The following is a 24990-nucleotide window of genomic DNA, read 5'->3' on the forward strand; positions in this document are numbered from 1 at the left end:
TTAGGAGCCAGACAGACTCCAATTCGAATTCAAATGCTGGCCATGACAGAGCTGCTCTTTGACATTGAGAAAGTTATTCAACTTCTTTGCAGCAATATTTCTTCATTTACAAGTGGGTATTATAATATCTCACAGAATTCTTTTTATAAGAATTAACTGAATAAATAATGCAATGTAACACAGATTTTCTATATCTTGGACAACTGGGACTATAAGAAAATAAAATCCAATTATAAAAATTAGCTTCGTAAAAATAAAGAATTATGATCATTATTAGCATTTGTATAATAGAGAAGGGTATAAAATAAATGATAAAGAGGCTTCCACTCTTTGCTTTTAATGCTACTCCTCAGACCCAATCATATTTACCATTCTTGCCTATCCTTCCAGAAATAATTCTATGTGTAGGCAAACATCTGCATATATATGTATGTATATATATATATATATATGCTTTAAAAATATGAATGTCATCATGCTGAGCAGTGTTTTCTGTCTTGCTTCCTTTATCACACAATGTGCTGGGACATTCTCCCATACCATTATTCACAGAATTATCTTACTCTTTTCAACAGCTGAATAATGCCTCCCATTATGAGAATTCTATACCATGATCTAAGTGTTCGCCACTGACAGGTATTTGGTGTACTTCTTGACTTTTGTGGTGGCTACAGTGCTGCTGTGAACACGTGTGTGCATTTATACTTGTATTTACATACAGAAGAGAGTGCACCTGTAGCAGGGGCTTCCAGAGAAAAGGTAGGAATGGAGACAAAGAGAATGTGTACTTTATAATTTGATAGATATTGTCCAATCACCTTCTGAATGGGTTACATTGATTTTTATTTGCACCAACCAACTAAACAGTGATTACACCTCCCCAAACTCATCACTAAATTACTTTTGAAGTGAAAATAGTATTTCACTTTGCTTAACGTGCATTTCTGTAATGAGCAGTGAGCATCTGTTCATGTTTATGTTTATCACCATTTTTATTTCTCTCTTTTCCCAGGTATGTAACCTTTCCTATATATATATATGTATATGTATATATATATATATACACATATATATATGTGTGTGTGTGTATATGTATATATATACATATATATGTATAGAATGGCTTCTCTTAATTATTTTTAGGAGTTTTGTTATAAGGATATTATCACTTGGGTGTCAAATGTATATGTTTTCCAGTTTGCTCATTTAAAATTAACTAATTATTTTAGAGAGGGATAGAGACAGACAGATCTCCCATCCATTAGTTCACTCCCCAAATGCATAGAATAGCTGGGTCTGGGCCTGGTTAAAGACCAGAGCTGAGTCTTCAATCCAGCTCTCCCATGCAGGTGGCAGTTACCACCTATGGTAGCAGCTATCACCTGCCACCTCCCAGGGTCTGCATTATCAGGAACCTGGAATAAGAAGCAGAGCCAGGACTCAAAAATAGGTCCCCCAGATTGGGATGCAAGAGCCTCAAGAGCCATCTTGACCACTTGACCAAACCCCTGCCTGTTTGCTGATTTTTAATCTTTGCTAATGGTGCATTTTCTGTTCAGTTTTTTGTTGCTACGTTTATCATTTTCATAGATGTATGGTCTCTGCATTTCGTACCATTATCAAGAAAGCTTCACAAGATTAATTTGAAAAAGTTCCCATGTTTCCTTTAGTATATTCTGGATATGTTAAAAATGTTTGACTTTTTTTGTTATATCTGAAATTTATTTTTGATTAAGGATTATGGTAGATTTTTAATTATTTTTCCTAACTAGGCTAGTAGTTATATAATGTTACATAATATTTGATAGGTTTCTCATTATGCTCGTGTTTACATTTTGCATGATTTACCCCTACTTATTTTGGTATGTTTTGGAATGTCTGTACTATTCTATTAATTAATCTATCTCCTGCAATACCAACATCAAATGGTTAAATTAATACAGCTTTATAATTTTTTAAATCACACTGATTCATGCTCACTCATTGTTCTTTGTCCAGATTTTCCTTTTCTCAGATTTTTATGAGAAAGGTCATTTCTGTAGCATGATTGGATTCTGTTGCGTTTGATGATCACTTAAGAAAAATTGATTTCTTTTCAAAATGAGGTCTTCAAGTTGAGGAATATTCAAATCTTCTGTGTCCTTTAGATAACTTTAACTTTTTAAAATAAAGGATCTGCACAATTTCTTATTAAGCACAATACTATGTATCTTAATTTCATTTTCCTATTATAAATTCAATAAAAACTTTCCATAACATTTTCTAGCTATTGATTTTTTGTTAAATTATTACCAACCATTTATTCAACTCTCTTCTTTTTTAAGGCTTTTCAAGTATAAATCACATAATCTATAAGCAATGTTAATTTTCCTTTGTCTTTTTAAAGTAATTCTAAATTCTTTTTCATGTCAGACTGTGTTAGAGAGTATTCCCAGCTAGATGTTACATAAAGGTGGTGACGATGGCCTCCCCAGCTTTGTGTTTTCCCTTTCCTGGGGATATTTATAAGAGTTTCCTATGAAACAGGCAGCCTAGTTTGAGATAATAATTTTTTCTTCATATTAAAGAAAAATACATTATGACTTTTAGCGTCTATTGAAATGAGTGTATGCTTTTTGCCCTTCCACCTATTCATGTGGTAATTTGTAAGAATGATATTTCTTAACATTGATTTATCCTTGGATTTCTGAACAAATGCAGATGGCTCTGGTAAGTGATTACACAATGTGCTCCTAAATTGTCTTCATCATATTTATTTGACCATCTTTGCTTTGGGCTACATTAGTTAGATGGGGACTTCATGCTGTCTCTGTTAGTTACTTGTGTTATTGTGAAGGCTATAAGACTTTGGAGACTTCACTTTTTACTCCATTCCAGAATGGTTTAAAAACACAACTTTCACAATTGGTCTGTTTATTTTTTTCTTTCTTGGCAGCCTCTATTTTCCATGAAAAGAGCTCATTTCTTCCAGGTTTTAAAAAGTGTTTTGCAGGGACCTACACTTTACATACTTATTCTTCTCTAGGGCTATTTTTCTATTATTATTCCTTCTTTCTTTTCCCCCTTAATTAGCTTAGGTAGTTACTTTTTTTTTTTAAGATTTTTTATTTATTTGTCAGGCAGAGTTACAGACACTGAGAGAGAGAGAGAAAGAGAGAGAGAGACAAAGAAAGAGGTCCTCCTTCCGTTGGTTCACCCCTCAAGTGGCTGCAATGGCCAGAGCTGTGCCGATCTGAAGCCAGGAGCCAGGTGCCTCCTCCCAGTCTCCCATGCAGGTGCAGGGGCCCAAGCACTTGGGCCATCCTCCACTGCCCTCCTGGGCCACAGCAGAGAGCTGGACTGGAAGAGGGCAACTGGGACTAGAACCAGTGGCTATATGGGATGCCGGCGCCACAGGCGGAGGATTAACCTAGTGCACTACAGCGCCAGCCCCTAGGTAGTTACTTTTTCAAAGAACCAGACCATACACAAATTGATTCTACTCTTTTTTTTTTTTTGTCTTATTAACTGTTTTCTGCCTATTTTATTTATTTATTTATTTTTTTTGACAGGCAGAGTGGACAGTGAGAGAGAGAGAGAGAAAAGTCTTCCTTTGCCATTGGTTCACCCTCCAATGGCCGCTGCGGCCTGCGCACCGCGTTGATCCGATGGCAGGAGCCAGGTACTTCTCCTGGTCTCCCATGGGGTGCAGGGCCCAAGCACTTGGGCCATCCTCCACTGCACTCCCTGGCCACAGCAGAGAGCTGGCCTGGAAGAGGGCAACTGGGACAGAATGCAGCGCCCCAACCGGGACTAGAACCTGGTGTGCCGGTGCCGCAAGGCGGAGGATTAGCCTAGTGAGCCGCGGTGCCAGCCTTTCTGCCTATTTTTATATTCAAGTTTTATCAGTTTTACATTCTGCGAGGCTTTATTATCACATAGGAACTTCTTATTCTTGGCATATAGTTCAAGTCAAATACATAAATAGACAACATGATTAACTTCAATACTTTTAATATGCCTTATGTTTATACTTTCAATTAGTTACTGCCAATTGATTTTCCATAACCATGGACTTGGTTAGGGGGCACCAGGGAATTCTCTGTGGATTACTGTAGGTAGAAGGGTCTCTGATTCTGCTCCAACCAGGACAATTCCTTTTTCTACATTTGTATATAGTATTTCATTTGAAGATTTCACAATACACATATCAACAACTTTTGAGTTTAAAGCTCATTAACCTTATGTACAGTGTTTATCTGGAAACCGAGCAGTAAACGCTTTTTATGTTATTTTGCCTCTGAAAAGTCATTGCTGACAAAAACATTTCATTACTGGGGCCGTTGCTGTGGTGCAATGGGTTAAAGCCTTGGCCTGAAGCACTGGAATCCCATATGGGTGCCAGTTCTAGTCCCAGCTTCTCTACTTCCAATCCAGCTCTCTGCTATGGCCTGGGAAAACAGTAGAAAATAGCCCAAGTCTTTGGGTCCCTGCACCCCTGTGGAAAACCTGGAAGAAGCTCCTGGCTCCTGGTTTTGGATGGGCACAGCTCTGGCCATTGCGGCCATCTAGGGAGTGAACCATTGAATGGAAGACCTCTCTCTGTGTCTCTACCTCTCTCTGTGACTCTTTCAAATAAATAAAAAAATGAATCTTTAAAAAAAAACCCACATCATCATTTAACATGACGTTAAGAAAGAGAAGAACGTGATCTGTTAACTTATGATATGTCATTGATTTTCGAAGGCATATCAATCATCAGAGATGTTAAAATGTGAAAAAGGCATATATTAATGTAGACTGAATATGACATATTTGTTAGACATGAATTGGAATTAAAGACTAGAGTCTTGGATTTGCTCGACAATTTCGGAACTCTGTTTACATGTTAAGTGAGCAGCAGGATCCACGCTGAGGAAGAACTCCAGCAGATTACTTGCTAACTGGGTAGTAAGTCCAGCTTGCAAATTGACATTTCAAACTTTCCTCTCCTTCTGCATGGTCCAGACGCCACTGGTTCCTCTACTCAGACTCCTTGGCGAGACAGCAGACCCCTGAGCAGGGAGCTGCTGGGTTGGGAAGGGAACATGTCCTGGGTTAAGGACTTGGAAATGTTTTCTTGGACAAGTTTCAGCTGCTGTGCTCCCAGATGAACTCTGGCTGCTTCACTCCCCCACCCCGGCCCATGCCTGTCCCAGCTGGAGCCTCCTCAGCCGTGTCCCATTCTGGAGAGCACTTATGTCTTTAGGCTGCTCCTTGCTCCTGGCATGCATCTCCTGCTCTCTGCACAGTCATCCAGAGCTTCTCAGACTTGCATACAGCAGCTCTGATGACTCCAGGGTGTGATATGTCAAACCAGGAAACCTGGACGTGCAGCCCTAAATCTGAAATTGCCTCTCTTTATGTCTCTCTATTCTAAACATTGATACACATTCAGTATTTAATCTTGTGGTTTTTAAATTTAGATCTGTTATTTTCTCTAAAATCTTTAAGAACAATGGACCGGGCAGGTATACATTGGTCTGATCTGTTGCTTTGTGTAACCCACACACCACTTGCTGAAACGAGATCACCCACTCCACTTAGAGAAGCACAGATCAAAGACAGGAGGATCTGAGTTCAAATCCTGACTTTGTCACTTAGGAATTAAGTGGTCTCAGAAAACTAATTAAACTCTTCAATTTTCAGTTTCTTCATGTATAAAGGGAGATTAAAAACACCAAGTTCACATGCTAATTGTGAAGCTGAAGAGTATATTTAGATTTTCTGTCAGTCCTGGGTGCTCCCTGGTTACTTCTCCTTCATTCTGTTTAAAGAAATGTCTCTCTACATGCCCAGCCTCTGGCCTAGAGAAAAAGATGAGGTACAGATGCCATGCAGTGCAACCCCTACCTCTACCAAGCCTGCATTGCAAACACCCTGTCTGACTTGTCTTAAAAATCCCCCGACATGCAGACTGCCATCATTTGGCAACTCGTTTCAGCTCATTGAATTTGTTCCTTCACCTGTCTATTCACAGGAAATTTATCCAGGACATTTGTCTTACTGGGCATCGTGCTAGGTCTTAATGCAAAAAAAAAAAAAAAAAAAAAAAAACTCAACATAATCCCTCTTCTTCTTTTTTTAAAGATTTATTTATTTATTTGAAAGGCAGAGTTCAGAAAAGCAGAGAGAGAGACAGAGAAAGAGGTCTTCCATCCACTGGTTCACTCCGCAGTTGACCCCAATGGCTGGAGCTGGGCCAATCCGAAGCCAGGATCCAAGAGCTTCTTCTGGATCTCCCATGTGGGTGCAGGGGCCCATGGACTTGGGCCATCTTCTGCTGCTTTTCCCAAGTTGGATTGGAAGTGGAGCAGCCAGGACTCGAACTGGCGTCCGTATGTGATGCCGGTACTACAGGTGGCAGCTTTACCTGCCACACCACAGCGCCGGTCCCCAATCCTTCTTCTTAAGATTCTCATCCATAGTAGGGACAATCTTACAGAGAAACAGTTATAATACCATGTAATCAGCACTAGGATTAAAAAAAAATAAGCCCAGATGACCCTAGACAGCATAGGACAGGCATTTTCCAGGACTCCAGAGGGGACAGATGGTACAGAATGGGTACTGGAAATCATCCCCAAAGCCGAGAACGCTTGGCCAAAGACCTGACAATCAAGTGGGAGGAGGGGTTTTGAGATGTTGCTTAAGGCCAAATCTGAGATGTAAGGAGCACAATTCGGGAGAGTGAAAGCTGTTAGGTAAGACTTGGCATGGATATCACAAGGAAAGTGGAATAAGGTGCTGGGCAAAACCCATATTATCCAGCATTACCTCTGAGAACATGAAATGAACAAATCTGAAGGCAGAGGGGACAGAAAGGTCATTGTAGCAATACAGGGAAACTGTGTTTAAAATCCAAGCTAATGGTCAGGGCAGATGACAAAAGTAGGTGTAAGAGACGTGAGGGAAGTAGAACCTTCAGCAATGCAGTAATACAACTGTCTGGGCCACATAGAATCTGTCTCCCAGTTCCTGATTCCTAATTTCTGTACAGTGTTGGGGCAGTTGACTTTACATAATTGTAGTACGGCTACTAAAAAAAGAGGCAATAGAAACATGGGTTGGACATTTTATATTTTAAATCTGATGAGAAAAATAATAGCAATACATTTGTTGGAGGATTTTTTTAAAGATTTATGTATTTATGCGAAAGTCAGAGTTACACAGAGAGAGAAGGAGAGGCAGAGAGAAAGAGAGAGAGAGAGAGAGGTTTTCCATCTGCTGGTTCACTCCCCAGTTGGCCGCAACATCCAGAGCTGTGCTGATCTAAAGCCAGGACCAGGAGCTTCTTCTGGGTTTCTCACGTGGGTGCAGGGCTCCAAGGATTTGGGCCATCTTCTGCTGACTTCCCAGGCCACAGCAGAGAGCTGGATCGGAAGTGGAGCAGCTGGGACTCTAACCAGCGCCCATTTGGAATGCCAGCACTGCAGGTGGCATTTTTACGAGCTATGCCACAGCGCTGGCCCCTGTTGGAGTATTTTTTAGCACATAAAGCATACACTGTTGCTGAATTACATAATAAAATTGATATTTCCAATCATTCTCTTTGAGAATTACTCATTACCTCATTCATTTGTTCTATGAAGTTAATAGAATATCTTCAGGCTGTTGGGATAAAGGTGCATAATAATGATGTGTATTATAATAATGATATTATTATAGTGTGCATGGTAATGATTAGTATGTTCCACACCAAAGGGCACTTTATACATACTTGCTCATTTGATTCTCCAGTGGCCTTATGAGGTAAGCATTTGCCTGCCTTTTACAGACAAGGGAACTGAGACACAGTTGTAGGACGGCTGACAGCAAAGCCAGGAATTGGTTGTGTTTTGCTTCAGTTTCAATGCCACCCAGCCCCGCTGCATTATGCAATAGTGAGAACAAAATTTCTTCTGCTTTGGGGAAGCTGTCAGGGACTGTGGGTTACAGCAGGAGCCTGCAGGAGGAGATGAGAATAGGAGAATACGTGCTGGTCCATGTTAACTCTCTCCCTGACCTCCCCTAGACAAATCACTTGGCATGCTATTGGAGGGGTGCGGGTTTATTTAGCTTCCCTGGATGTTTCTTTAAGGATGTTAGGAGGAACCAGCCAATACTAATCTCAAACAGGATATCCTGCAGAGAAAACACTCCACACTAAATACAAACAAGAGATTTCATTCTGAAGAATCCCAGACACTGAAGAATCCCTTTAATTTAGTTGTGTGTGTGTGTGTGTGTGTGTGTGGTTAGTTTCAGAGTCCTCTCTTGTGCTTTTGAAGGGCCACCCACTAGAGATTTGTGTGGATTTTTCTGTTGCCCAGCACCATGCTTGGCGAATGTATCTGCAGGACGCACCTTCCCTGGTTTGTGCACATACGGCTTTTTCAGTTTGTTTATTTCTTTCGTTGCTGATGTCTCTGTCTTTTTTTTTTCTCCCAACAATTTTGCTTTTGGAATAGTCCAGTCTGTTAGGACACTTTTTAGAGCTGGAAGAACCAATGAGCTCATTCGCCTGGACCACCCATAGTGAACCGTGTGGCTCAAGAATGCATTTTCCCCGAAGACAATCCTCAGCAGGTTGTGCTGGCCTCTGGGTTTACTGCTTGGTCTCCGCTATCCCTTGGCCATGGGAAGTAGAAACCCGCCTCTGGAGTCGTCTTACTGAAGTTTAAATCAGTGTCCCTGTACACAGAGGGAGTGACACTTCAGTCCCCTAAGCCTCTGCTGCCTTTATGTTTGAAAATTCCTTTCCTGCCTACCAAGTGTTCTTCTGAATACCCCATTGTTATAGTCAAGCTCACCACCCTTTTGAGGGATTTAATGGCTAAATCAGATCTTTTCTTCATGGCACGTCTCAAGGCGGACCCCAACCCTTATCTCAGCAGCTGATCTTTCCCACCGAAAACCTGGTGCCAGCGTGTCCCAGAACCCTCTGAGCCCTTGAGAGAGCACTTCAGAGTAAACAAATCGAAATACCAAGAGGATATTTACAGCCACTGACCACACTGCCGATTTCCTTGGCTGCTCCTGTAGACAATGTACCCCCGCATTGGCCTTCAATTGTACTGTCAGAAATGGATAGGGTACCAAGATTGAGAAAATATTATGCTAAGCCAGTCAATAGGCAAACAAAACATTGTCTACCATTTCTTTGGGGGCTACATGTTTGTTTGTTTTCACAATGATATCTTCAGTGATCACAGATTCTGGGCCTCTCCCGCCTGCACTTCCTGATATATTTCCAGGGACTCCTGGGAACCTAGCCTTGGAGCATAGAGAGTCCATGCACCTGACAGCCTTCATACCTCCTGGAAGGGAAAGAAGTACTCCTTAGGAGGCTCCTGCCCACACAGCCCCACTGTGAAAAGCTCACAAAACCCATGTTCAAACAGTTCTGGATGGAAGCACCTCCTATTCTTTTATGACAAATGGGTCAAGGCCCCTATGGGCCAATATTATCAACCACAGGTGCTAAAAATGGAAAGCTGTGGAGTTTGGTTTGAGGCCCTGGTGGAATCACATGCAGTGTGTTTTGAACTAATTTCTTCTGTGTTAGAAGCTAATTCTTCTGTTCGAGAGTCTGTATCAGTAATCCAACCTGAAATCTTGAGATTTGCGAGAACATGGATAGAAGGAGAGGTCATTCTATTATAAACCAGCCACAGAAAGAGAAGTCCTACATGATCTCACTCATGTGAAATCTAGGAAAGTCGATCACTTAGAAGCTGCGAGTGCAATGGAGGTTTCCAGAGGCTGGGGAGCGTGGCAAGCGGGTTGAGAGAGGAGAGAAAGGTCTATTAGTGGGTTCTAAGATAGATAGGAGAAAGAAACTGTAGAGTTCTCTTGCACAGAGGGTGACTGTTTATCATGAAAGTGTGCCTCACATGTCTCTAAGAGAAAAAGCTAGAAGGAGGGATTTTGATCGTTTCACTGTAAAGAAAGGATACATGGCTGAGGAAATAGGTATGTTTGCTTTGATTTGAAGACTACCCAATATATCCATGTAGCAAAACATGACAGAGTACTCATAAATAAACAAGTACAATTTTTATATATCAACTAAACAGAAAAATTGGACCTAGTGTTTTAGGATCTGTGATCCCTGATAAGGTCTCAGTGAATTCTGCTTCCTCCTTCTCCTGTGCTCAGCCCCCCCCCCCCCCCCCAGCCTCACACCCAGGTGTTCAGGCTTCTGCTTCTTCGGTTCTGTGTGTTGGATCTCAAACGCCTTCCTCTGTTCTGCCCATTCGTCCCCCAGGCTTGATTAAAGGACCCTCCTTCCGCCATCTGTAAGAAGTGTCATGCCTAGCCCTGAGCCTTCCCCCTGCTGTGCGCTTTCCTCATCTTTTCCACAATTCACTCCTTCTATCACACCTTTAGATAGCCAGCCCTCTGCCCTGGGGCTGGGACTCAAGTTAGGCAGGAGATGCCTGTGGCACAAAAGAGTAGCATGGTTCCACACTTACAGTTTGCACCATCTACCTCCCTTGCCTCCCCTCTGCTGCACCCGGGCCCGCCCTCTCTGAGCAATTCTCTCCGGAAAGACTGTTTTCCCATTACATAGACTGAAGTGTGTAAGTACTACCTTAGGTTCAAATCCATGCTTTTGCTCCTTTCTCTCTCTTTTAAAAGAGGTATTCATTAATGACTTCTTATTCTGCCAGAAGACGATTCCTCTCTCATAAACCGGACCCTGTTCCACTCATACACATTTTCCTTCTTAAAATCTGATCATAGCACAATTTCACAATTTAATGTTAAAGAGTCTGTGTCGACATTCTTATGACAATTTTCTGTTATCACAGATGATTGTAAAATACAGTAGTTCGGCCGGCACCGCAGATCACTAGGCTAATCCTCCGCCTTGTGGTGCCGGCACACCAGGTTCTAGTCCCAGTCGGGGCGCCAGATTCTGTCCTGGTTGCCCCTCTTCCAGGCCAGCTCTCTGCTGTGGCCAGGGAAGTGCAGTGGAGGATGGCCCAAGTGCTTGGGCCCTGCACCCCATGGGAGACCAGGATAAGTACCTGGCTCCTGCCATCGGATCAGCGTGGTGCGCTGGCCGCAGTGGCCATTGGAGGGTGAAAAAAAAAAAAAAAAGAAATACAGTAGTCATTTACGTCCTGTGTAACTTTTTATTTTTCTTAGAATTAAGAGTTTCTTTAACATTTTGAACTTGCTTGCTTGTTTTGTTTGTTTTTGTTTGTCATTAATTGATGTGTAAGTCAATGACTAAATTACAAAACTCATTCCAGTACGATCAAAACACCAGGAACTTACCGATTCCATTGCCCCTCCTCACCCCTCACCCCTGCTGGAGTCCTCCACTCTGTGGGCTTGGTTGATGGCTCCCCAGGCCTGACTCTCAGCAGGCACAGTGGGATTTCCCATCCTCTTCCTCCTGGGAATTCCTGCACATCCTTGGTGCCTGATATCTGTCCAGGATCTCAGAATTTCTTTTTGACTTTGTTTTTTGGGCAGAGCAAATCATTGGGACCTTGCATATTAATTAATAGTGTAACTGAGAATAGAATTCTGTGTTCAAAATGCTTTATTTTCCAAAGGTTTTAAAGAATTGGTTCCTGGTCTTCTAGCTGCCAGCACTGCTATTATGAACAGTTTGGTTCTAATACTTGTATGGCTTTTTTCTCTACCCTTTTCCTTCTGTTTGGAAGCTTTTAGGATCTTCTCTTGATGCTTGTATTCTGAAATTTTATGATGACATTCACTAGAATTAGTACCTGTAGCGCATTATTTTGAGCACCCAGTGTTTTGATTTTCTTTTGGTTTAAATCTAGAGGCTCAGTTCTGGGAATTTTCCTCATGTTATTATTTTGAAAGTTTCCTTCCTTCCATTGTTATCATTTTTCCCTCTCTCATCTCTCTTTTTGAAACTCTTATCAGCCAAATGTTGGCCCTTATTCCAGTTATCTGCTGACATACACCACCTCAGATCTAAGTGGCTTCAAACAATAGACGTCATTTTTTGCTAACAAATCCACAATTCAGAAGGGTGACATCATCTTTGCTTTGTGTGGCATCACTGGCATCTTCTCTGGGGCCAGAATTTTAGTTCCTTTCTAAGGCCACACAGGTGGAAAGCAGCAGAGCAACCCGGGAGATCTAGCCCTGAGATTGTGTCCTTATTCCATACTGCCTCCTAATTATACATCAGCTGCGTGAAGTGGAAGTCCAGTCACTCCTCTTGTCTGGGGACCATCACATCTGCACCAGGGATTTTTGTCTTTAGTCTTCGTACTGAGGGTAGAAGTGACCTATCAGCTTTTTTCTTTTTTCTTTTCTTTCTTTCTTTTCTTTTTTTTTTTTTTTTTTGGACAGGCAGAGTGGACAGTGAGAGAGAGAGACAGAGAGAAAGGTCTTCCTTTGCCATTGGTTCACCCTCCAATGGCCACCGCGGCCTGCGCGCTGCGGCTGGTGCACCGTGCTGATCCGATGGCAGGAGCCAGGTGCTTCTCCTGGTCTCCCATGGGGTGCAGGGCCCAAGCACCTGGGCCATCCTCCACTGCACTCCCTGGCCACAGCAGAGAGCTGGCCTGGAAGAGGGGCAACCAGGACAGAATCTGGCATCCCGACTGGGACTAGAACCCCGTGTGCCGGCGCCACAAGGCAGAGGATTAGCCTAGTGAGCCGCGGCGCCGGCTTGACCTATCAGCTTTTTTAAAGTTGAAAGCCAAACGTCGTTGTTGTCTCTATATCCCCCAAAGATGCTATGCTACTCTCTCATTTCCCCGTCTCCTTCCTGTTCTTCAACTCCTCTGGTATGAAAGAGGTTGTGACATCTTATTAAATTTCACCCAGATATCCAGACAATGTCCCATCTGTGTATTCTTCTGTATTTGCAAGCTGCATATTCATTTAGCCATCTATAGAACCTGATCAGATCTCTATCAATTACTAGCATTAGCTATAGATCTTGGGCCAATGATTTCACCGCAGGATTCTCACCTCTCAGATGGAATATCGACACCTTCCACGTGCAGATAATAAACAGAAGCTACCCTCATGATGACAGAAGCACAAAAAGTTTTAAACAATGACAAATAGGGCAGTAGTCCTATGATCAATCTACATTTTGGGTTTAAATATTGTATCCAAATGAAGCCCTGGAGTCAGGATCTAGATCTTCCCTTTACAATATATGACTCAGTACTCTATGGCCTTGACCAGAGTTTTCTGAGGAAAAAAGAAAGATAAATTATGGGAACCACTCTGTGGAGCTGTTCTAAATCCTGTGGACGGGTGTTCGTCATGACCGACCCAGCTCTGAGGAGCCGTCTCCTTTCTCATCTCCAGCTTCATCTTTGTGCAGGGTGATGCCTCCAGTGATTTCCAGCATCGGTGAGCCAGGACAGTGGGACTGAGGGACTCTAGAGATCCTGGAGTTCTTGGGGCAAGGAATGAAGTATAGGAAGGCTCCTGGTGTGTGTGATCACAGGCGAAGGCATTGTGACCCCTACTTGGGGATGAGGAGGGCTTCAGCTGCCCATAGATCAGGACAGAGCAGACCACCCCAGTCTTCCGTGTGCACAAAATCCCTGGGAATCATGTTAGCAGCACATCCTGATTCACAAGGTCTGGTTGGGACCAAAGATCCTGCCCTTCTGATGAGCTTCCAGCTACTGCATGTGGCTGGTCCTGGGACTTCAGTCTGAGTAGTGAGTGTTGAGGAAACTTCAGAAGGTGTGGGCCCCAGTAGTCAGATGTGGCATTTGAGGCCAGCCCCTTACCTTTCTGATGCTCGGATTCCTCACCTTAGCAGGGCAAAACAGAACCCTGGAGCAGAACTTCTTAAAGGAATACATTGCTTTGAATGTTTGTCAAGTTGTTTAGAAAACTTTAAGGTACCTTTTAAACTCAAGTGCTCATTCTTATTGCGTCTGTTTAATAAGCAGTTTGTTCTGAATCCAAGTTCAGAGTAGATGTGGCTTACAACAGAGTGTGGATTCTAAGTTTAATGGAACAATTGAATGGGTTAATTTTGTTTAAATCAAAAGCACTCTTTATCTTCCTTATTTAAGAAATCTGCAGAATTACAGGAATGTTTGAGATTTTCCTCTTTCTTTGTTAAAAAAAAATTCTGCCCATTTTACAGAGTGGCTGCTCTTTGATTCATCGGAATTCCCTTCAGTTGGCACTGGCAAAGCTACCCCCACCTCCAGCGGAACTCAGAAGACTTAATTCATGAAAAGGAGGAAAAGGGCTGTGAGAATTATTTAAGAAAAATGTAAATTATAAGGTTAGGAGTTAGAAAAGGAACAAGTGAAACTAAAAATAATATACTTTTCATTAAAAAGATTTTATGAAGAGCTTTGTAAAGTCTAAGCCACTACAAAAAGTCTTCTACATGACTACCAAGATGATAAAATACAGAAGAAGTTCCAAGTGTCAGAACTCAATATGGAACATACTAAGCATATTCAGTTAGCATGATTCTGCTCTGAACTTCCAGCTAATTTAATGTAATAGTACTGGTAGCAAGGATAATGATTATAAAGCAATCTACAGCTAATTCAACTTATAGAATTATCTTACTGAAAGTAGCTGCAGGCTCTTGTCAGATGGTTGTCCTCTGACTTTCTCCGACAGCTTCTGCAAGAGCGGAGTGGATCCATTGCTGAGATGCTCTGGCCCAGGCCTTCCCAACCACAGGCAGAGCAGGTATGTGCATCTCCGTATACTCTGTGCTTCGACTGCTAGGCTCTGGATCGCTTTGTTGGCTTCAGTACTCCCACTCTATAAGGACATTTGATTGCTACAGTTCCCAGCTTCTCAGAAGAATGACATACAAGGGAGGGGTGACTGTGCACCTGGGGAACAAGCTGTGACAACCCAACAGTGTTCCTTCTCATTGTCCAAAAGAGGTTAAAACAAAAAACAAAAAAACCTGTACTTATGCTAAATTAAAATCACGCAGACTTGCTATTCCATTAAGGTCCATAGGCTATGAGATGCGTTTTTGCTGGGCCAGTCAAGAAGTATAGAGCCTTGTTACTCAGTGTGGTCCATGGAGCACCAGTGTCAATTTATTTGTTCTAAAAATCTTATCACTCCTAATTCAATAGTTGAGACAATTGAAAGGCAAATCTAGAACAAAAATAGCTGCTTTTAAGAAACACAAGGCCAAGAATTCTGTTTCATTTTCTGTAGTCTCTATGGTGTGTGAAACCCTCTGCTTATTCCTGTGCTGCTGCTATGGACCAGAATAGATTGCTATGTGATTTTGGCCAAACCTCTGGAGAAAGTTCATCAGTGAATCAAGAAAATCAGTCTAATTGTCCCTTATTTTTGATACTTATTTCTTAGTTTGATGGCTGTAGTGGTTTTAATAAATTTGGATATATGGATTCCCAAAATTTATTTTTTAATTCACTAATACATGGAAAATTGTAATTATCTTCCCATGTTTGAAAATATCACATATCTCTCTTTGAAAAGTAGAATCCTAATCCCCTCCATTTGAATGTAGGCTAGACCCAGCGATCTGCATTTTAAGAATAGAATGTGGCAGAAATGATGATCTGAGAATTCAAAGCTAAGTCTTAAAAAGGACAGCTTCTGTCTGGCTTTCTCTTCGCCTCTTGGCTCACTTGCTCTGGGGAAGACCAGCTGCCTTGTCATGAGAACCCCTGGAGAGATCCATGTGAGGAGGAACTGAGGCCTTCCACAAAAAGCCACTGCCTTCTTGCCGCTTGTTGAATAAGTCACCCCAGAAATGGGTTCTCCAGTAGGATCCAGACTTTCAATGACTGATATCTTGACAGTGGGCTCATGAGAGATCTGGAGCCAGGGCTGTCCAGTTAAGGTCTCAACCCAAGGGTCACAAAAACTGTGAGAGATGTGCACTAGAGCTTTAACCCACAAAGCTTTGAGTCACGTTTACTCTTGTTTGAATACACAGAGTTTTAGAATAATTTGTTATGTGGCTAGAGATGACTAATACAGATTTTGGTATTTGGAAACAGGGTGTTACCAAAGCAAAAATCTAAAATGTACAAGTATCTATGAAACCAGGCAGTGAACGGAGGCTGGAACAAACTTGAAGAAAGGGCAAGGGAATGACTTAAGAGCTTGGACGAGACTGTGAATGGGAGTTGAACAGCCTGCCAGGGGGCTCATTGATGAGGGATGAAAGGAAAGGGAAGACAATGTCGTTGGAAACAGCAGAAAGGGGATGCTTGCTCTCTAGTGGCAGAAAGTTTAGCAACATCAAGGATCATCTGTGTTCACGTGAAAAGTAGAATGCATACCGAGTGAGCTGAATGATCAGCTGAGCAGATTTTTTTTTTTTTTTTGACAGGCAGAGTGGACAGTGAGAGAGAGAGAGAGAGAGAAAGGTCTTCCTTTGCCGTTGGTTCACCCTCCAGTGGCCGCTGCGGCCAGCGCACTGCGGCTGGCGCACTGTGCTGATCAGATGGCAGGAGCCAGGAGCCAGGTGCTTCTCCTGGTCTCCCATGGGGTGCAGGGCCCAAGGACCTGGGCCATCCTCCACTGCACTCCCTGGCCACAGCAGAGAGCTGGCCTGGAAGAGGGGCAACCGGGACTAGAACCCTGTGTGCTGGCGCTGCAAGGTGGAGGATTAGCCTAGTGAGCCGCGGCGCCGGCCAGCTGAGCAGATTTATAGGCAGAATGTTGAAGGCATGCCTGGTTGCTTCTTGCTGCTTATAGTAAAGTGCTGAAAGAGAGACTGTAATTATAGATAACTTTAGAGATAAGTAAAGGAATGATAAACAGGAGCAGAACTTGTTGGTTTTGAAAAGTAGGAGCCCTCCAGGGGGTCATTGACTCCAATATCAAGTAATGCTTTCTGACACAGATCAAATCTTGGGTGCTGTCAGGAAGATATTGTCTAAATACTTCTCTGAAGCTGAGGATTTGGGAATCCAAGAATGCTGTTGTTGATCAGTAGTCTTTCCCAGTTGTTATCCCTCAGCCACTTCTTCAGAGCCAAAAGTAGAGAGGCTTTTGTCTCATGCTGTAAACTCCAAGATAACTGATAGGACCCCAGGACATTAAGAGAATTACATTGTCAGAAACACTATCAGCTTGGACTGGGAAGGAACACAGATAATATAAAGTGACACAAACATCACTGAGATTGCTGAATTTCTACAAGCAAGAAACAGGCTGAGAAAAAGGGAGTCAACTGCAAACCTGAACTAATCTCAACAGCAAAGTTCATGATGAGGATCCCAAAGGGCAGAGCCAATAGCCTTGGAGTATTTATTATTCCCAGGCTTGTAGTCTAGTCACGAGACTGCTCACAAGTGTCCTGATGGATTTCAGATATTCCCATCACACTACTTCCCCCTGGCCCTGGTGCCTGTTTTTTTTTTTTTTTTTTTTTTTTTTTTTTTAGAATGAAAGGGTCTATCACAGTCGTCCTATGTGGTGTGGGAAGAAAGTTTGGCTCCATAGTTCCCCGATTTACAGATCATGAGAAAATGTTCTTCAGAGGCCATATCCAAGGAGCTTCATCTGCACTGGGACGTGACGCAGGCGGCAACACTTTGGGCCTCAGTATTGTCATGGGGTGAACATTTTAGAAGCCTTGGGAGTGGGTGAGAATATTTTACATCTGGGGTGAATGTAACTAATTTATGGTCTGAGTGGAGACTCGAGGAGAAGGGTCTAATATGTGTTCATAGAGTCTTTGATATGCCTCCCCTCAAAAGGCAGATCCAATCCCTCCCCCCCTCCCAATTCAAGTTGGACTTGGAGGTTTCCTTGTAATGAAGGGAATAGAGAGGATGTAGTGCCTTGATCCCCAAGGAAATGCCTGAAAAAGGCTGGAGCATGCCTGGTCTGGTGTGGAACTCTTGCTTTGCCACGTTGTGAAGTCACACAAGCAGCCTGTCCCAGAGGCTTTTGTAGGGAGAACTGAGGCCTCCCCCCAACCACCAGCCGCACACGCACACCCTCTGGTCTCAGGGGAGCCTTCTAACCACTGAAGCCCTGCTCAATCACAACTTCACATGAGTGCAATTTACATGTTGTAGCATTATTTTACATAATCTGAAAATTAATTTTTAAAAGAAATTTAAAATTAATTGCATATCACAAAATCATTTCTGGTGTTCAATTCACTGATTTTTAGTACCTTTACTGTGTGCTACAACCACCACAGTGAAGCAGTTTGGGAATAGTTTCACCTCCTAACTTATGTTCCTCATGCCTGTTTACAGGTATCCCCCCTTCCCATCTCCAACCCAATGCAACCACTATTTGCTTTCTGCCTCTATGTGTTTGCCTTTTCGGAACATTCCTTATAAATAGGGTAATAACATGTGTTCACGTGTGCCTGGTTTCTTTCCTCTTGAGGCTCATCCATGCTATAGCACACACCCGAAATTTGTTCTCTTTCCTTTGCTGAACTGTATTCCATTTTATGAATATATCACATTTATTTCATTAGCTGATGGTATTTTGAATTGCTTTTGGGTACTTTTTCTATGACTATTCATGTGCAAGTCTTTATATGTCTGTTTCCAGTTTTCTTGGGTGTACCCATAAGAGTGGGATTGAATGTGGAAACTATGTTTAACTTCTTAAAGTACCACAAAACTGTTTTCTATAGTGACTGCACAGTTTCCACTCCCAATGTGTGATCATTCTCGTTTCTCCACATTCTGGCCAACATTTGCTGTTGTCTGTCTATTTATTACAGCTGTTTTAGTGGGTGTGAACTGGTATCTCACTGTGGTTTCAATATGTATTTCCCTAATGTCTAATGATGTTGAACATCTTTTCATGTGCTTCTTAGTCATTTGTGTATCTTGTTTTTAGAAACGTTAGAAGTGTCTATTCATATTTTTGTCCATTTTATAATTAGGTTGTTATATAGTTAAGTTCTAAGTATTCTATTTGAATTCTCAATACAAGTCCTTTTTCTGGTAAATGTTCTTCAACGATTTTCTCCATATGTTTCTTGTCTTTTTATTTTCTTAATGGTGTTTTTGGAGTGCCACAGTTTTGGATTTTGATGAGGTCCAATTTATCCTCTTTATATCCTTTTTTTTTTTTTTTTCATGAGTGGACGATGAGTTTAATGCTGTATCCATGCATTCTCTCCTTAACCTTAAGGTCTTGAAGATTTTCTGCTATATTTTCTTCTAAGTATTTTATTATTTTAGCTCTTACATTTACATCTATGAAATATTTTGAGTTAACATTTTTTAAAAGCTTATTTATTTATTTGAAAAGGCAGAGCAAAGGATGGAGGGGTGGAGAGAAGAAAGAGGGAGGGAGGAAGGGAGAGAGAGACAGAATGAGAGAGAGAAGAGAGAGATCTTTCATCTACTAGTTCATTCCCAAAATGTCTGCAACAGCCAGGGCTGGGACAGAATAGAAGCCAAACACCTGGTACTCAAATCTAGGTCTCCTACATAGTAGCTAGTGACTCAGCATATTTGAACCATCATCTCCCGCCAGCCAAGTATGTTAGCAGGGAGCTGGAGGGGGGACTCAAACCCAGGCACTCTGATATGAGGTGTGGGCATCCCAGGTGGTGGCTTAACCCACTGCATTACAACATGCATCTCTTGAGCTAATGTTTGTATTTCAAGTTAGGTGAGAGTTTAAATCAATTTTCCAAGCACAGTGTTTTTTTTTTTTTTTTTAATAAACTACCCTTTTTTTCAATGAATTGCCTCTCTTTTGTCAAAGATCAGCTGAGATCAGCTGGCTATAAGTCTAAGAATGTATTGTAGCTGTAGAAGATATGATGATGATTACACGCCCTTGAGTCCTGGAATCTCTGAGTGGGGAATGATATAGGCAGGCAGATAGGATTAAATAGATTAGATTTGGGAGCTAGGAGACCACGCTCCTGTATGATCTCACACCCCTACCTGACCTCACCTGGATGCCCACCTGTCAATCAGACTACATAACCACGCCCCTTTGGGAGTAAATAAAAGGCCTGGAGCATGGTTGCTCCGCCCTCCCCTTGTTGCCCCATGCCTTAGGGCCATGGCCTTCTGGCCACCACTCAGCCTCTGCTTTCCTGCCTGCATGCTTGCTCCATGTGGCTCCCGGTCTGTTCTCTGCCTGGTATGGACCCAACTTAGTTTCTAGATTTCTTTCTCCCCTAAATAAAGCCTTCACTTTCCTGTGCACTTCTTTCACTGAATAAAATGTTGAAAAAAAATTTTTTTTAAAGAATGTATTGCTAGCTCAGTACTACACTATGTTTGGTAACTGTAGCTTTGTAGTCAATTTTGAAATCAGAATCTAAAACTGCTCCAACTTTGTTCTTCTTCAAATTGTTTTGTCAGTTGGGTGTTTTACATTTCCATACAAATTTTAAGATCTGTCTGTCAAGCTGCTCAATATGTTGACAGCCATTCCTAGGAGACCCTGAACCAGAATTGCTCAGCTAAGCCGATTCTCGTTCCTGGCCCCCCCCAGAACTGTCGAGGAAATAATGACAAATGTTTGCTTTTGTTTTAAGCCACAGACTTTTGGGTAATTTGCTTCACAGCAATAGATGACTAATACAACCATTCAACTTTATGTAGCATCACCCTACATGACATTTGGAGCCTTTAAAAGTCATGCCGCTCTCAGATTTGAAGATTTACTGCTGTTGAGGAAAAGAAAAAACATGTGGCAGATGGCAGAAGTGACAGAGCTAGGGAGAGGAGGGAGGAATGAGGAACAGAGTAGCAGGAGAGATAGAGCAGCCCGCGGGAAACCACAACCTGGAGGTCAAATTTGGCCCAGAGCCAGTTACTTATGAGGAGGGGAGGGCATGGGGGTGGCTCACTCCCCAAATGCTCACATCAGCTGAGGCTGGGCTGGGACTGGAGCTGGGAGCTGGGAATTCAATCCAGGTCTCCCACATGGATAGCAGGAACCCAACTAGTTAAGTCATCAGCTGCTGCCTCCTGGGTTTGCGTTAGCAGGAAGCTGGCATCAGGAGCTGGAGCTGCGTTCGAACCTAGGCACTGGGACACAGGCATCTTAACTGGTAGCTGAAGTGCTAAGCCCAATGTTCCTCTCACTTTTTATATCTTTATAGCATATTTATAGAAAAAGTTTCCTGACTGCTGGTCTAGACCACTGGAAAAGGATCTGGATCCAGGATAAAGATTATGAAATCATCAGTATGAAATCATCAGCATTTATGTACCCTTGGAAGCCATGGGAAGAAGAGATGGTTTGCTTTTTGGATCTAGGACTTGGATCTCACTAGAGAAGAGATATGGCATAGTATCAGAGATGTAAGTGGTTACCTGGGACAGGGATAAGAAGAACTCACAGCTGTCTATAACCCTCCCAGTAGACCAAGACCTTGGTTCCCAAATCTAAGATGAGACCTGGGCATTCATGAGAAAGCTCTTGTGGTTCTTCAAGATGTAGAAGCTGTATCTAACAAACATGGGGGGTAAATGACAATTCCAAGTGATGGTCCCTTCCAGACAGCTCTTGGCTCCGCCTCCCAAGCCAAGGCCTGAGTCTTAATCCTGTGGTTCCTAGAAGAACTTAGACTTTTATCTCCAAAGCCCAAGGATAAGAGAGGACACCAAATTGGGTGCATACCTGTTTTGAACCAGAATTACTTTAATTGAAAGTACTTAAATGTCCACTGACAATATCTGTGTGGGTTACTGTGTAAATCCACAAGAAACAGAAGTCTTCCATTTTGCCCAGTGCCCCATTCTGCAGATTGTACCACCATTAATCCCTCCAAAAACTCCCTGTCATCAGCACTCTGGTAGCTGGTATTCAGGCTCCCCAACTTTATGGTTTGCAAACCCCTGTAGCTGTCAATCAAATCAATGTTTACTCCTTCTGCTTTCAGTAACGTCAGCTCTCCAATCCATGTTTGATTTTGAACTGAAGGCACTAGCTTCCTTTTTGTTCAGCATAAATAACAAATGACAAAAATATCAGTTTCATGTATTGCTTGAGTCCCCAACATGAAGGAGGAAGAGGTGGTAAGAATTTACACAGATCTCTCTGGTGTGGTGGAAAGAGTTCCAAACTTGGGGTCGGTCTTCGTGGGTTCATGCTAGGCTACTTATAAATGGCAGAAATTCATCATTCATCAGACTGGAGTCTGGGAGTCTAGGATAACATCAACAGCGGAGTCAGTGTCTGGTCAGGCTCCTTTTCCTCCTGTTAGCTGTGCCCTCACACGGCAGAAGAGGTGAACCAGCTCCAGCCAGAGTTTGTTTTTTTTTTTTTTTTTTTTCTTTTTAGATTTATTTATTTATCTGAATTGCAGAGTTAGAGAGAAGGAGAGAGAGAGAGAGAGAGAGTGTGTCTGTCTGCTGCTTCACTCTCCAAATGGCCACAATGATTGGGGCTGGGCCAGGTGGAAACCAGGAGCCAAGAGCTTCATCCGGGTTTCCCATCTGGGTGGCAGGGGTCCAATCACTTGGGCCATCTTCAACTGTTTTCCCAGGCACATTAGCTGGGAGGGGGCCCCATCAGGCTTCTTGTATAAGGACACTACTCCCATTTGTGACCCAGTCACCTCCCCCTGGCCCCACCTCTGAATACCTGCACCTTGGGGACTAAGTCTTCAACATAAGAATTTGGGCAGGATGGAAACATATAGGTGATACCAAGGTCCAAAGAGTTAAATTTAGGTCCTAGCTTTAAGTGACTGAGTCGCATTTAGCTGGAATGAGCTCTAGTTTACTGACTTGTACCACAGGGGTCGTGCTGAGGATTATATATGGGAATACTAAAGGCAGTGGTTTCCCACACATTTTTATGCTGAAGGCATGTTTTTCTTCTTTTCAAAGGTGAAGTCATTGTTTGAAACTTTATCCAATATAAGTAAAAGTTTCTGTTTTTTCTAGTTCAAATCACAAATGACATGTAGTTAGGGGAGAATGAACGGAGTTCGTAAATTGAGGTTGTCCTATTTTTTCAAGGGAATCTACTTACATCCGATTAGTAAACTCTTCATGAAGGGAGCTGATAATAGGTGATGGTGAACTTGATATGCTGTTTTAACTTTTAAAAAACATTTATTTATTTTTTTTGAAAGGCAGAGTTACAGAGGGAGGGAGGGGCAGAGACAGACCTTCCATCTCTTGGTTCACTGCCCAGATGACCCCCATGGCAGGGGCTGGGCTAGTCTTCAGGCAGGAACCAGGTCTCCCACATGCGTGGCAGGAGACTATTTACTTTGGCTGTCCTCTGCTGCTTTCCCAGGTGCATTAGCAGGGAGTTGAATTGGAAGTGGAGCAGCCAGGACTCTAACTGGTGCCCATATGGATGCCAGTGTCACAGGCACTGGCTTGAACCTGCTACTCCACATTGCCAGCCCCATATGTTGTTTCTATTTAAGATGAAAGGCAGCTTCATGAGTCTCTCTAAAGCAAAAAGGAATCAATTCTAAAGAAATATAGCTCTCAGGGTCATCTTCCCACACATTCCTCCTAGTCTAAAACTAGCTTGCCATTTTATGATTGCTGTTGTTGTTGTTGTTGTTTTGAAGGGTTATTCCCCCAGGATGAAAATAAACTCAATCTTTACCAGCCTTTTACAAAGAGGAAATTTCAACCAGTCCAGGTCAAATGCACTGGGAAAGTTAAATTTGACCTCATTCATGAAAAAGCATGTTTGTTCTTTCATTTCCTTGAGAAAGTTACTTCCCCATGGAAAAGTGAAAGCCTCATGTACATTGACAGGGCTGGATATCTGTTCGATTTCCTCCCATGGGCTCCTGGAGTGGGGAGGTCACTCTTGGTCTTGGCTAGGATTCTAGCAGTCAGGTCTGGGATTTGAGAGATGGAAAGATCTGGAAAGGGCTATCATGACTCTTTGCCATTTATGTCTGCAAACCCAAACTTTTTTTTTTTTTTTTTTTTTTTTTTTGCCCAACCCTGTTTAGATTGTGTCTAAATTAGATTTCAGGCAATCTCTTTGTTTCTGACTTGAGTGTCTTCTTCAGTGGTGCATCTGAGAACTGCTTAGAGTCCTTTTTTTTTCCCGGTTCCCGTTTGGGTATATTCTCAAAGCCACTTAGCTATATTTAAAAGTTGCCTCCTTTGCATCTGGAGTGAGATCTACAGCACTTGATACAGAATATGCACTGTACTCTCTGCCATCTGACCCTTCCTTTCATCCCTTCCCAGGCTTCAGGTTCAGCCTTTAGGCTGCTGAAAATGAGACTTTAGTCTGCCCTTGGAAGATAAAGATCTCAGATTGGAACCCACATCACAGGCAGCCAGCTCAGCAGTGCCAGGCTTAAAAGACAGATTGAACACAAAGGAGTTCTCTTGAAACCATTTGCACCAGCCACCTTTCCCTTGCAGCCTGCTATTGTTTGCAAACAGAATGGCTAAAGGTTATTTCTGATCCCTTGAGGGACCCTATCAGGATTTATATCAGTAATTAAAAGCACCCTGCGTAAGGCGGCTGAATGTATCCAACAGTGCAATTCTAGGCAGGAAACAGCGAGTTACTCCCATTCACTCCCAACCCACTACGGCACTTACTTGAACACTTTATCTTGGTCCAGCTGCCAGAAAACTTTTCATTCTCTTCCCTCACATGCAGGGAGCCGCCTTTCCTTGGATAACTGAACTCGGAAACATTTAACATTCTCCCAGGAAATAACTCCGTTTAAAGCTATTGTTTTTAAGTGCTAGAGTGATTGACTTGAAAGTAACTTGCGTAAATCAGTGGTGTTGATTGCTAAACACAATGGTAATTACTAGGGAGGATAATGAAAATACAATATAGTCATATGAATGATATGTAACAATTGTAAGTACAAACTAGAATGGACTTTTAATATCGCTTACTGCAGTTAAAGCAACAAGTCGGCAGGTACGTGGTTCCACGGTTAGGCTGTTTGCTTTATTTCCATATGTGGCAAAAAGTTAAGTGGTCGCATTTTCTCTCACCTGCACCTGGATGGGTAGGAAGGGCGGGTGGTTCAGAGTACTTCTCAACCCATGCTTCAGATAGCCATTATCAATAAATAAATAAAAAATGAGA

General features: G+C 42.5%; 1 protein-coding gene across 1 annotated transcript in view; it reads left to right on the forward strand.

Annotated features, from left to right (window-relative positions):
- PCTP (phosphatidylcholine transfer protein) overlaps nucleotides 1-24990 on the forward strand; it is a 184604-nt gene that overhangs the window by 12198 nt on the left and 147416 nt on the right. The window contains exon 2 of the mRNA XM_070060913.1: nucleotides 14614-14685. Coding sequence (XP_069917014.1) covers nucleotides 14614-14685 — 72 coding nt within the window. The remainder of the gene's footprint in view (nucleotides 1-14613; nucleotides 14686-24990) is intronic.

The sequence above is a fragment of the Oryctolagus cuniculus genome, chromosome 17 (genome assembly GCF_964237555.1).
Source record: "Oryctolagus cuniculus chromosome 17, mOryCun1.1, whole genome shotgun sequence".
Lineage (NCBI taxonomy): Eukaryota > Metazoa > Chordata > Mammalia > Lagomorpha > Leporidae > Oryctolagus > Oryctolagus cuniculus.